Source organism: Lutra lutra, chromosome 5, assembly GCF_902655055.1.
Source record: "Lutra lutra chromosome 5, mLutLut1.2, whole genome shotgun sequence".
NCBI lineage: Eukaryota > Metazoa > Chordata > Mammalia > Carnivora > Mustelidae > Lutra > Lutra lutra.
The window spans coordinates 150948981-150963384 of NC_062282.1; the positions used below are offsets into that span (position 1 = coordinate 150948981).

At 55.2% G+C, this 14404-nt stretch overlaps 1 protein-coding gene across 2 annotated transcripts in view; it reads right to left on the reverse strand.

Moving 5' to 3' along the window:
- The window catches only part of ADAMTS2 (ADAM metallopeptidase with thrombospondin type 1 motif 2), a 227289-nt gene extending 216848 nt beyond the window's left edge, over positions 1-10441 (reverse strand). Inside the window, exons 1-2 of one of the 2 annotated variants that reach the window (XM_047730543.1) lie at positions 10167-10441; positions 8732-9126 (exon numbers count right to left, since the gene is read on the reverse strand). In XM_047730543.1, the coding sequence (XP_047586499.1) occupies positions 8732-9126; positions 10167-10287 (516 nt within the window). In that variant the 5' untranslated portion in view covers positions 10288-10441. Of the gene's footprint in view, positions 1-8731; positions 9127-9487; positions 9864-10166 lie in introns of those variants that run through there. The other variant, XM_047730542.1, reaches the window with a different exon arrangement.
- Between the last annotated feature and the right edge of the window lie 3963 nt (positions 10442-14404).

Below are 14404 nucleotides of genomic sequence, written 5' to 3' on the forward strand. Positions count from 1 at the left end.
AGAGGAGGGTGGGGACAGCAGCAACCACTAGTCCCCCAGGGAATAGAGTCCCACTGAAGAGGAAAACTGGACGAGCGGGGCTCAAGGGGCACCACTGCGCCCCTGAACTACCTACCGAATCCCACGAGTCCTCAGATGCCCTTTTTCACCGTCTTAACCACTTTTGGTGTCGTTCGGTGCTCTTAAATGCATTCCTAATGTTGTGCAACCATCATCAGACCTCTTGTTTTCTTGTAAAACTGAAACTCTGTAACCATTAACAATAACGCCACATTCCCGTCTTCCCCCTCAGCCCCTGGCAATCAGCTACTGGCTGCCTGTGATTTTTAACAAGTCCAGGTGGAAGACAGATAAATGAGTCTGGCTTTCAGATCATGGATGCAACCTACACCAAACTGAGGGGCCACCAAAAGGCAAATGGGGTGGTGGGTCAGGGTCACAGGCTGCTACTCGCCCCCTATAGCACGAACCCTTGACAAGTCCACCTCCATCATGGCAGCCACAGGTCAGTGCACGTCCCTACCCCGCCCAGGCAGGGAAGAGCCTCTGAGATGCTCCTTCCCTTCCATCAAGTCATTCCCAGTAAGACATGGTGGGGTGGCCAGCCAGAAGGTTGTAGACGCTCTGGAAGCGGGGGCATGGGGTGACAGTGATGAAGTCAGGCTGGGTTCAAGCAAGTTCCCAGCCCCCACCAGCAGGGACCCCTGGCCCATCTCAGATCCTGCTGCCAGCACACCTCCCAACACTTCCAAACCTGCCTCTGGAGGCCCTTTCAGGGGACCTCAGGGCCCATACAGGGTCTTCACGCTGGACTTGTTTGCCCAAATGATAGTAACACACTCAGAAACACAGTTTCTCTGAAGAAACAATGGGGGGCTCAGCAACAAGGAGTCCACACTCCTGAGGGGCAACACTCTCTCAAGGGAGGTGGGGCTTGGGCTCTCCAGGGTCCCTACATCTCCCTCCTCCAACCCTGTCCCCTCACTTGTGTTTGAACCCCATCTGGTCCCTAAGGCACCTGGAGTTGCCCTGGAAGGGTCCCAGAAATGGTTAACTCCAGCCCCCAGTTTCCACCTGGACAAACTGAGGCCAGTGGTGAGAGGATTTACCCAGGGTCCACAAGATGACTTGCCAGAGCCCCGCCCAACGTCTCCTCACCCCCATCCAACACTTCCCCATACAGGAATGGGGAGGCGGTGCGGAGTGGGGGGAATCTTCCCTCTCTTACTCGGATTGATTTAGACCAAGGGTTTTGAACTCAAGTTTCATGAACCCCAAAGTAGGAGCAGGAAAACCATAAAACCACATGTTGTGCACAAGTGCTTTCCTATGGGAAAGGAGTCAGAGTTTTCAGCCATTCTCCAAGGGGGTCTCCCCCAGGGAGTGTGGGCATTTTGGGATTGGCAAGAGAGCAGATGAGGAAAGATGGGCCAGCTCTGGGCACGGGGTGGGGGGGGGGACACAGGGTCTCGGGAGCAAGTCCCCAACCATTTCCTACATAGGCTTCTGGCCCCCTCTCCCTGGGAACTCTCATTTCACAGCTCCCAGGTGAGGTCTGCTCAGTCAGAGCGGGGCCCTGTGAACACAGCTGGGTGGGTACACATTACGCATGGTACACGTTACCAAGAAGCACAGGGTGCAACCTGGCATGACAATGCCTAGGATTGCTTCCTGGATGAAAGGCCATTTAGCTGAGACCTACAGAGTGAGCCAGGTAAAGATGACGGTAAAAGAGTGGTCTAGGCAAGGACACAACCTATGCAAAGGTCCTGAGCTGGGGGGTGTCCTGTGTTGGGGGAACTAAAAGCTTAGTGTGATGGGGCACAGGCATGATAGGGACACTGTGACAGATGAAACTGGAGGCCACTGGGCCAGGTCATAGTTGGTCCTGAATGAAGGATGGTAGATTTGGATGTTTTTCCAGGTTTGGATTTTTTTTTTTTTGAGGGCAATAAGAATCACTGAAAGATCTTGAGCAAGGAGTGACCTGACTTACTATATGGTTTCTGAAAATCAGTGTGGCTGCTGTAAGGAGAAAGAGTTTCTGGGGACAGACCAATTAGCAGCAGATCTTCATACAGGGCAAAAGACAGGGCTTGGGATTAGGCATTGTGGAGGGATGGGAACAGGGATAAAGCCCAGAGACATCTAGGACAGTGGCAGACTGGATATACGGGTCATGGAGAGGGAGGAGAGGGTGATCCTGGGATTCCCACCCAAGAAAGGGTGGAGTCTAGGAAAGTGGAGACCACTTTCCATTTCAGAAATACGGGGTCACCACGGAGGGAGCCCTGGAGGCAGCTGGGCAGGCAAGTCTGGAGCCCATGAAGAGATCTGGACATGGGGACCCAGAGTCCAGATGGAGTGCAGTGGTAACTGTTTTCATCTGCTCAGCACATTCACCTTCCTCTTGCTTTCATATAAAACATCCATCCATTCCAGGGTTTGGGGATCTGACCCTCACTTTTAATCCTAAACGTGAGCAAGAGACTCAGGCCAGGCTTACATCACAACAACTGGTTCAAAGAGGGGCCTGTAACCTAAGTGGGGCCCATCAAAGCCCTCTCCAGGATGCTAGCAGGAACCATCCAGAAAGGAGTGCTCTCCATTTCTGATTGCTACCATGGCAGCAAGTTAAGCCAGGAGTTGCCAGTGGCCCCCACATGGGGAAGACCATATTGAGACAGAGAGTAATAGAGCTGAAAGGTAGGGAACATATGATGAAACAAGCCCTGAACCCCTGGATGCAGCCATGCCTGAACTCATTAGGACCCCAAGAGTCATTGAGCTCATGATATCCCTTGTTTATTTCATTTACTGTAAGCCAGCTTTCAGTCACTTAAACTGAATGAGTCTTAAACAACAAGGAGAAGGGGCAGGAGGAAGGAAGACTGGCTGCAAGTCCCAGGCATCCTCACCCTCAACCCCACAGCCTGAGCCTGCCACACCTGCCCACCCCACCCTAGCACCTGAGCCAGCTGGAGCCCAATGTATGGCCTCAAAAGCAGGATACTTGTGAAGAAAAATGAAACTCATCATGGTCCCTTAGGCCAGCAGATGATTTCTCTCTGTAGACCTCAGTGATTCTTAATGACTAAAGACTGGACACAAGCTCCTGGGTGGCTCAGTTGGTTAAGCTTCCAACTCTTTTTTTTTTTTTTTTTTAAGATTTTACTTTTTTATTTGACAGAGATCACAAGTAGGCAGAGAAGCAGGTGGCAGGGGCGGGGGAAGCAGGCTCCCTCCTTAGCAGAGAACCTGATGTGGGGCTCAATCCCAGGACCCTGAGCTGAAGGCAAAGGCTTAACTCACTGAGCCACCCAGGTACCCAAGCTCCTCACTCTTAATTTCAGCTCAGGTCGTGATCTCAGCATGCTGGGATTGAGCCCCACACTGATTCTGCACTCAGTGTAGAGTCTGCTTGGGATTCTCTCTCTCTCTTTTTCCCTCTGCCCCTCCCCACCCCCACTCAAGCTCGCTCACTCTCTCTAATAAATAAATGAAATATTAAAAAAAAATACTGGACAGCATAGGTGCCTAGTGGAGGGGCCCCAGCCCACAAGGCAGAAGCCCTTGGGTCTCTCTGCACCTCAGCCACACCGTGGGAGTTCTGCTTCACAGAATCATGGGGACTCACATTGAGCCCCCTGGGAAGGGTATACACTGCCCCACCCCTCAGACCTCAGGACGGGACTAGACCTCAGAGCTCAGACCCTTCCCACTCCCCATCCCATGATGACTTCTACCCACTAGCCTAGTCATGTTCTATCAGGCAGGAGAGGTCCCCAGAGCTGCCCTGAGGTGGGAGGCAGAGAGAGGGCTGGGTGCTTCAGCCCTACGGGAGTCCCCACTACCATCACCCAGCTACGAAGACTCAGGCAATCGGCCAAGAACTGTAGGCTAGAGTAGGTCAGCAGTGTATCAGCAAGCCACTCAGCCACCAGGCCTGCTCCCAGACTCAGAAGGTCTCCAGGAGTCGAAATAGGGAAGGTAAAAAATGTTTTACAGAAGTGCATTTCTTCATTTTTATTCTTTCTGTCGGCATGCCAAAAAACAAAACAAAACCAACAATAAAATGTAGTGAGCATGATCTTGGAATCATGCATTGGGTAGAAGACATGCATTCAAATACCAACAGCAAAGCTTGAAGCAAGGTCTCAGCATTTAGAGACTCAGTTGATTCATCTGTAGAATGGGGATAATATCAAGCACAGGCCATAGGACTTTGTGGGGACTGAACAAGGAGATAAAGGCATAAGGCACTCAGTAGGGAGCCTGGCACATAATAGGGGTAGCAAACTATGACTTACTATTTACTATTATTACAATAGGCTTCTGCTTGGGTTATAAAAAATAAGCATTTATTTATTTGAGAGTGAGAGAGAGAGAGTACATGAGTGGGGGAAGGGGCAGAGGCAGAGGGAGAAGCAGACTCCCCACTAAGCAGGGAGCCCAACACGGGGCTGGATCCCAGGACCCTGAGATCATGACCTGAGCCGAAGGCAGACTCTTACTGACTGAGCCACCCAGGTGCCCCCCTCATGGGTTTTTAATGAGCATATATGAATAATATGAAATTAACACATGCAAGAACCCTTCATTAAGCATAATTTTCTCATGCATCATGAAAAACGAACCTTAACTTTTCCTCATGAATGTTATGAATGACTTCTGTCTAGTGGCTATAAAAAAACAAACAAACAAACAAACAAAAAACCTGGAAACTCTGCGTTTGCCAGACTCTGGGAATAAAGTACACAGCATGTCTTACAAAGCATGTCTTCAAGTGGAATTTCTTAAGTCTGCACCTCTACCTGACTCCAGAAGAATCTACATCTTGGCAGATTCAGAATCCCCATCTCATATTAACTGAGGGGACAGCACCTCTTCCGCTCTCCATTTCTGGGGCTGCAAATACCATGTCCTGCTCCTCACAGGAGCACCAGAGCCCAGGCTGGCCAGAGTGATACCCAGGTCTCAGCGGAATTATTCAGAAAAAGACACTGCTGGGGCCCCTAGACTCAGAATAGAAGGACCACACTTGAGAACAAAGCCAACGCAAAGGAAGACAGAGGCAGGAGATGGCATGTGTCCTAATGACCTAAAGGGAGCACCTGGAATCAGCCATGCCTGAAGACTCACCATTAGGAGAGCTATTGTTTAAACTGATTTAAGCAGTCTGTCACTTGTAACTGAAAGGATCCTGACAGATACTAAGAAACAAGATTCCCCTTGACTAGAAGACTGCTGTCCAAAGATTTTATTTATTTATTTTTAGAGAGAGAGTGCACGCACAAGCTCCTGGGACCCTGTTCCATGGTTTTTCTACACATCTTCCAGGAAGACACATTCCGCAAAGAAGGGGTTCCACAGTCCCCTCTGTGTGGGAAATGACGGATTACTCAGATTGCGAGAGCTTTCTTTATTACGGAACTTCCCAGAGACTGTGATGGGCCCCCTAATCGCCCAAGCTGAGTGCAAAGTGCAGCATCCCCCACACCTGTTGTCCACTGAAACCCGTCTGCAAGGAACAACTAGTGGAGGAATGTGCAGAACTCTCTTGCAGAAATGGGGCTGTTGATGGTGCACCTGGGTGGCTCAGTGCATTAGCGTCTGCCTTCAGCTCGGGTCATGACCCCAGGGTCCTGGGGTTAAGCCCTGCATCAGGCTCCCTGCTCAGCAGGGAGTCTGCTTCTCTCTCTCCCTCTGCCTGCCACTCCCCCTGCTCATATACTCTCTCTCTCTCACTCTCTGTCAAATAAATAAATAAATAAAATCTTTAGAAATGGGGCTGTTGAGCCTTCCTTCTCAAAGGGCGGCCTGAGGACCAGGAAGCTCATTAGAAATGCAGAACTTGCATTTCTGGGTGGCTCAGTAGGTTAAGCATCCAACTCTTGATTTCAGCTCAGGTCATGATCTCAGGGTCTTGAGTGTTACAAGCCCCAGATCTTGAGATCCACACCCAGTGAGGAATCTGCTTAAGAGTGTCTCTCTCTCTCTCTTTCTCCCTCTGCCACTCCCTGCCTTCACTCATGCTCTTTCAGAGAGAAAGACAGACAGAAAGAGAAAGAGAGAAGGAAAGAGGAAAGGAAAGGAAGGAAAAGAAAAGGAAGGAAGGAAGGAAGGAAGGAAGGCAGGCAGGCAGGCAAGCAGAACTTTAGGCCCCACCCCAGATGTGCTGAACCAGAACTTGCATTTTAACAAGATCCCTGGGGATTTGCACACACACAACAGCATGACATACCTGCTTTGGTGAGTTTTGCTATATCTGAAGGAAGAACAAATGCTACAGAGGCAGGGGGCCTGTGTGGCATGATGGTTAAGGGCCTGGGTTGCTAGGAGAATGAGATGCATTTATTCACGTAAGGCCTATTGGGAGGAGTGCACAGATTTTGCACATCTCAGTGCCTTCTACCCAGCCCAACTTGGGAGCCCTGTGGCGCACAGGGCTGGAGGAAACCAGGCCAGATCCCAGCCAGCATGGGCTAGGTGGTCTTGGGCAAGTCGCTTGACCTCCCGGAGCCTCATCTGAGCATGTGCAAACCAGGGATGAGGATCCCTCCCCTGCATGATAGCTGTGGGGACCACAGCTCTGCACCATGTATAGAGCCCCAGATCTATCAGTGATATACAGAAAGACTCAAAAGGTTAAGGAATTAATTAGTATAAAATGAGAAGAGACACACCAAAACAAAAGGAAGGAAGGAGGGACAGAAGAGAGAAAGGAGGGAAGGAAGGAAGGAAGAGGGAGGAAGAGTACAGAATTAATATTGATGCCCCAATGTCTCCAGGCCATTTTTCCTTGACAGTATTCAAGGCCCCTCAGGCAAGCCCCAGCACATCTTCCAACTCCCGTCTTCTTTCCAGCTGCCTTGACCCTGTGCAGGTGTGTGGCCAGTCCTCATGACATCTCACCATGCCTATCCCAACCAGGCCAACACATACCCAGTACCTGCACACGTGTTCTTCCCTCCGCTAAGGTTGCTAACCTGCCCCTTTACCTGCTGCCAACTCATTCTCCAAATAGCCCCCAGGAGCCTGCGGTCAAAGCCCAAGCCAGAGCTGCCCCTCAGCCCATCAGTGGTCCCCAGCCCCAGGTGGGCACTGGGCCAGCCACACCCCTGACCTGCACAGTGGACAGACGGCACTAGGAGGTTCTGGCTAAACAAATGAATCACCAAATGACAGATGAAGGAATGATACAGAGACAAAGCAGCCCATAAAATTCATTCCATCAGGAATCTCTCAGTCCACAGGAGCTGACCCACCTACAGACTGCATCTGAGTCAGCTCCCCCAAACCCTGGAGTCCCCAGCACCAATTTATTTAGGAAATTCACCTACAGCATGAAATGAGACATACCTATGAGGCCCCGGATGGCCTCAGAGACAATGGACATATAAAAGGCTGCACCACAATAACCCAACTCCTCCAAGGACATTTATAGCTGTTTGCAGTACGCCTGGGTTCTAACTCAATCCAGCCAAAGGCAGTGATTTTCCGAAGCAACAAGTGACATTTCCTGTGTCTCCATAAAAAGAACACCAGTGGTTGTGGGGCTCTGGTGGGACTGCAGACTCTGCAGGCAGCAGCAGGACCAGCCCGAGGACAGGGGCCTCGGGGGCCAGCAGGGTCTGGAGAGCGGCCACTCGCCCGCACAGCAGTGCTCTGAACAGCAATTAGAGCAGAACCCACGGTGGGTGGCTTCAGATGTCTGGCCAGGCCCGGCCAGCCTGACCACCGCACCCCCAATCCAAAATAGAAGACTGCAGTGGTTTCTGCCACGTGCCAGGCCCCGGGGCGGCCGGACAAAGCACCGCCAATGTCAGCCGCCTCCCTGAGCATCGATCCAGGCTTCCTCTGAGACCGCCCTCATGCCAAGCTGTGGTCCCTCTGGGCCCCTGGAAACAAGAAAACGTCCCAGGGCTCAAGGCACACTGGGTGGCCCAACCAGTCCCAGGAGGGGACTCAGCCTCTCTCCTTGTCCTTCAGAGGCTGCCCGTGGGCACCAGAGCCTGCATTTCCAAATGCTCCCCTTGGCTCAAAATAGAGAGAGAAAACCGACTTTTCAAATTACCAGCTGGAGTTCAACAGGAAACCACAGCAGAAAAATCAGTGGCTCCCGGTCAGCCAGGGGGCAGAGGGATAACTGGGCATTTCAGCACCACTGCCTGCCGGCTCCCTGGACTGCCACCACCTGCACACACAGAAACAAGAAGATAGACTTCCAGCACGTGTGCTCCCCCCCACATATCACACATGTTAAGATGCCCATGGACACACACTGAACAGATACCCGGATACCCAAAGGAGCAGAAACCCACAGATACACACATGTACAAGACACACAATAGCACATCCACATATCTGCATGGGTTCCCAGATCCGAGCACACACCAACATTCCAGAACACGCATGCAGATGCATACACTCCTGGAGTCGTACACACTGGTGACCACAGGAAGACCTGTGCCCCGCAGGCATCAGGGAGACGGCACTCTGCTACTTGGCAGAGCTTTGGAGAACACCACCCGCTGCCTAAGTCACTCCTCTGGGGTCAGTTGAAATAACTTGGCTTCGTGCCAACCCCTTCCTTCTGTGTCCGGTGCTCCCTGCACGCTGGGGGGCAAAGGAGATCCTCAGTCCAGGCCTTGGAGTCACGGGAAACCAGCTCCCAAGTGCCAGGCAAGGGCAGTGGGCAGAAAGGAGCGAGAGAGAAGTGAGTACTCACCAGTCCGTCGCAGTTGCTGAGCGCCACGGAGGAGGCTTCAGCCAGGCCCGCCACGTCTCCAACGTAGAGACAGGTCCCAAGCAGGGGCTCCACGCGGGTGGCACCCGACTCGCTTTGCCACTCCACGGTGGCGCCGGGCGCCACGAGGCGGGCGTTGGGCCGCAGCCGCAGGTGCAGGTCTCGACCGAAGACCGTGACGTTGTAGAAGAGACGGCCGCCGGGGTCCTCCTCGTTGTCTCCAGGTAAGCCCGGGGTCTGGACAGGGGCTGCCCTGCGGGCCCGTACCCCAGCCTGGGCCGACGCCGCTGACACCACGTGGGACACCAAGCGGCCCTGGGCGTCAGTGCGCACCGGCACCGCCAGGATGCGCTCCGCTCCGTGCCCCAGGGGCCCGCCTGCAACGGGAAGGGGCGTTAGACCCGTCTAGATCTCGGAGCCCCGGAGACCCGCCGCCAAGCCCCGCAGCCAAGCTCCGCAGACCCCCAGCCCTCCCCCACCCACCACCACTGCGAAGGAAAGGGCATTCTGCCAGGCAAACCCCAGAAACTAGCCTGCACCTCCCCGGCCTTCTTCCGACTGGGAAGGGGCGTTAACGGGGCCACCATTCCTGAACCCCGCCGTTCCCAGGCGGTCCCCCTCTGGGACCCAGTCAGCCAGGCGCTCTGCCCCCTGTCCCGTTCCATTTTGAAGCTCGAGAGCTCCTCACAGTTCCCCTGGGGACAGCCCCATCAGAGCGCCCCCGCCCCTTGAACCTACCGTCCTTGGCAGGACGTGGGGCTGCTCCGAAACCATTGCCGGTTGGCCCCTTACCGTGCGCCTCGCCTCTACCCCTTCGCGGCCCCCGCCGCTCGGGCGCCCTCACCGCTAGCCTCCGGAGCGGCGAGGACTCGGCTCCCCCGGGCACGCGCGGCCTGTCCTCCGTGTCCAGCTCTCGGTTGGACCGATGCCGGCCCCCTCCCCGCGCGCCCGAGGACAGGGAGGGGTGGAGCAGGGTCCCTCGGGTGCTAAGGGATTCCCCCCACCCCGGGCGCCGCATCAGTCCCCAGGGCCCAAGGCGGCGCGCTCAGCACCCGGCTCCTCCCGAGCGTCCCCGGACTCGAGCCCCGGCGCCGCCTCGCCCTGGCTCCCCAGGACCCGCTGGGGCTAGCGCTGCGCTCTCGGCCGCGGGGCTTTCCCGGCCCTCCATCTCCTTGCTCCGCGTCCCGGGAGCCGCGAACGCTCCGAGGTTCCCCTCCGGCCGGAGGCGCTCCGGTGCGCCGCGGGGCGCCCCCTGCGCGACCAACCCGGCCCCGAAGTTGGCCAACTTGGCCCCGGGCGGGGCGCGCGGAGTTTGCCCAAGTCGGGCTGGACGACGCCTGGGGAGGGGGCGGCGGAGCACGCGGGGCGGGGTCCGGCTGGCGGAGGTCGTGGGGCGTGAGGACCCGGCTGCACCTACCTGGGGGGTCGGCGGCGGCGGCGAGCCGGGCGTCCGCGGGCGGCGGCGGCAGCAGCAGCAGCAGCAGCAGCAGCAGCGCGGGGCAAAGCAGGCGGCAAGCGGCTCCCGCCGGCGGATCCATGGCAGCCGGACCGCAGCCGGGGCCCCGCACTCGCTGCCGGCGCGAAAGTTCCCCGCGCGCCGCCCAGCCCACATCTGGGGGCAGCTGGAGCCGCCCGCAGCTGCAGCACCGCAGGGCGCGGGGCGGAGGAGGCGAGGCGCGGAGGGGAGGGCGGGGGAGCGCGGAGGGGAGGCGGGGAGAGGGAAGGAGCGAGCGAGCGAGCGAGGCGGGAGGGAGGAGAAGGAGAGCGAGGGGGAGGGCGGGGACGGCGGGCGCCTCAGCCTGCGGTGACCCGGCGCTTCTTGGCGCGGCGGCCGCCGCCGCCTGCTCCCCTCCTCGCGCCGCCGCCGCCGCGGTTCCGGCTCGCAGCGAAGCAGAGACACCCCGAGGCGGCGGCAGAGTAGCGCCGTGGGCCGGACTGGGGGTGCCCCGCCGCCGGCCACCATCGGGCGCGCCACGCGCCCTGGCGGCGCACAATCTCGAAAGAGCGGCGCCCGCCTAAGCATCCCCACCCAGAGAGTCCGTGGGGCGCCCGGGTTCCACCCGTCAGCCTATGGGCGCAAAGAGCTGCCTCACCCTCTCTTGGGCGCCCTGGGGCAGAACGGGGCAGGAGAATGGGACCGGGTTGCGGAGGCCTGAGATGGAAATTCCAGAGGCTGAAAGACGCTTTTATGGGAGGAAGCATGCACTGCAGGGACTATCCCAAATATCAACTTTTACCCTTCCAGAGAGATGCAAGCTTCCTTAGTCCCCAACTCCTCTCTGCTTGAAGTTCCTGTCCCCTCCAACTGCCTCCCCATCCCTCTGTTACAGCCTCTGAATACAGGATCCTCCACCTGGAGGAGAGCCCTCCCTCCCAGAGCTCAGTCAGGTTGCTGCCCTCACCTGCCCCACGGCCCAGCCCCGGGAGCCTCTGGGCCTTTGCACTCCTAGGCCTGCCTAAAATAGCCTCTCTGCACTCCACCCACCTTTTCCGACTCTGCATCCAAGGCTTTCCTCTCCATCCTGGAGCAAGTTTGCTGTCAAAGCCCATCCAGGGCTGGAATCCCTCCTCTCCAGCACAGTCTTACCACTGCCAGGAGTCACAGTCCTACCAGACCTGCTGTACCCCAGCACAGTGACCTTCCCTCCCCAGGTCCCACTTGGAAACCCCCTCCTAGGCATTTGTCTGTCCAGAACATCTCTGCTGTGTGTTTTCAGACTTCCCTGGATGGTGGACACCTGTCCTTTTGGATGTTCTCATTCACCCTGCCCCAGGCCTGTGTGGCCAAGGGCTTTGGGGTTGGCCTTGGTCAGGCAGGGTCTGATGACTCAGGCATCTCCCTCCCTGCCGGCCAGGAGGGCCCAGTCTTATGGGGAAACACATGACTTGTACAACCCGCTCTAGCTGTGGTTTTGCATCCCCGGTTCCATCATCTTTAGGACCCGGGTGTGAGGGCTCTCAGCTTGATGGCCATCTTCACCTGGAACCTTCCTTCTGTGTCACCTGAGGGTGCCCGATACAGGATCCAGCCCCCGGGGCCTAATGAGTGTTTCTTGTCAACGCTAAAAATAGTGAAATTTCACATAAGAATTTAGATTTCGGGTTTTTCCTGAGAAATCGGAAAGTGTGGCCACCCTCGGCCTGCATTTCTGCTTGTCTACCATGAAATGGGGCCCATGCCTTTCAGTTCCCTATAGGTCTTCTTCCCCCACCCCCAAGCAAGCATCCACTTTCACGACCTCCAACAATATAGCTGGTTCCAGAGAAAGTGGACAGTGATCAGCATATGGGAAGAGAGATGACTTCAGAGCCAGGCATCCCAGAGGACTTCCTGTAAGAAGTGGCACAGGTTGAATCCTGAAGGGTGCATAAGCCAGGTAGTCCAGAGCTGGGTCTAAGGAGGTGCTGTCTTGTAACCCATGACACTCAGCCACTCATTCCTCCTGTGGTTGTCGTTGTTTTCATCCTCCTCTAAAGATGAGTAAGACCCAACCAGCAGCCTCGCCTACATCAAGGGTCATGTTCTACCGTCTCACTAGCCTTTCTGCCAGCTTTATGATCATTACCATAATGCTCCTACCACCATTGCTGTTCTTTGTACAGTACTTAATCACAACCTTACGTTTTTAAAGGATACTTCAAATCACCACCGTAAATGGAAAGGCCAACATCTTACCATAATTCAAAGACACTGTCAAAAATAAATAAAATGAAAACAACAACGAAAAAAATGTTGCATATTTGACATATTACTGCCTGCAAAAAGGCACCGAGGCTGAGGCTGATGGGCAAGTGCTGGGAAAGTGTGAGGCAGACTGACAGAAGCAGAGACCTTTCCTCTGATGCCAGCAGAAAGAGGAGAGCAGAGTTGGGAAGGGCTGGCTCTCTCACTTTGCCAATTGGCCCTTTCAGACAGGGCCACATAACTAAATTATCTTGCACACCCTGGCATTCCAGCTGTAGGATACTTCTTGGAAAGAGGGTTTATCTCCCTGGTGTTCTCTGGAATAAGACCAGGGAAGCTGTTGCTTCCCACATCACCCCCAGCCTCCTGGGGCTCCCCTCCAGGCATGAGTGGAAGACAGATCACAATCTTTGACCCACCCGTCCTTGAATCCCCACCATGAGATCCCAGAAGACCAAGCAGAAGAATCAGGCACACATGCATTTCGATTTACTGTTGAGTCCTTCATGTGAGGGGCCCTTGTTGACTTGTCCCAGATCCCTGATCACCTGTCCTCAGCTCAAAAAAGAAAAAGTTGGGGGGCACCTCCTACATCTTCAAATTCCCATGGTTTCAGATCTCTCCTCTTCTTCTTCTATCCCTGGTGCTTGCGTCTCTCTCTGGTGCTCTCTCCTCCTCCTTCAGGTGAGAAGTAGGACACAGAAATCCTTCATGGTTCTCTGCTCAAATACTCCGTCCAGATTGCAAAGGCACAAACTAACGACCACAGGGTCAACTCCACCCTGGATTAGTACATGTCTCGTGTGTCTATTTTTAGTTGGTTTGCTTGACACCGTCCCCAACCGCTCCCACTGTCCTACACCTCCTCATGGCTCGCGACTGTTACCAGCCTGGTCCCTGAAGGGCTGGGGTGGCAACCATGACCTAGAGCAGCCCCGTGTTGTGGGAGAGGGGCAAGATCAATTCAGGGTGATGTCGGGCCCTCCAACCCCTGAAAATCTTCCCAAGGATGTGAGATACAGAAAGAGAGGAGGACCTTTCCTGGTCACCTCGGGGGTCACAAGTCATTGCCCGTGTCCCAGGACAGGGACATTAAAAAAGGAGAAGTTCTTCCTGTCTGCCTGGCCCACCTCTGGATGAGAGGGGGTGCCCTGCCTTCTTCTGAAGATCTGGGCGCAGGGCTCTAAGCCATACAGACTTCATCAGAACCATTTCTGTCCCCTGGTGGCCACACAGAAACCAGAAATTCTTCTGCCCTTTGACGAGGTCACCATCCTTGGCAGGCCTTGGCCGCGCTCCGGGCAACAAACAGATGGAGGTAATAAGGAGATGGAGTTTTCACTGTCCTTCTTCCCAAAGAGCAAGCTCCCAGGGGGTGGGGGCAGGGACCTAGACTCTTCTGGTCTCTGGTGCAGGGGGACCCGCGTGCAGTGCATAACAAGCCAGGAGGTCTTCGTGACCTTGTCAAGGGGCCTCTGAAGACTGCCACTCTGTCCCCCTCCACTCTGGCCCCGTCCGATGCACGGGCAGAATTCCGACTACGAGTGGCCTGGGTAAGCAGTATGTCAGGGGAATGCTGATGGAACAGAACGTGGAGGCTGGGTGGCCTTTGGGGACTGTGCTTCTTGTTTCTTGAGCATGCGCACGTGCACACACGCGCACACACTCACACGCACACACCCTGATGGGGAGCCATGTCAGGCAAATGAGGAAACAAGGGCAACAATGTTTTTCATTGTCACATCCCACCCAGAGGTGTCCCACCACCACTGGGATCTGTTCTGCCTGTAAGGGAAAGAAAAAGTGCTTACAGTGCGAAGGCTCTGGGATCCAGGCTCAATCAACACTTCTAAATGGAGACACAGCTGGAGACTCAGACTCAATCTAAAGCAATAATGACCTAGGGAAAAAGAAGAGCTTGGTGCCTTCTTGTGAGTGCCAACTTGCATGTATGCTCCACTGGCAGAGAG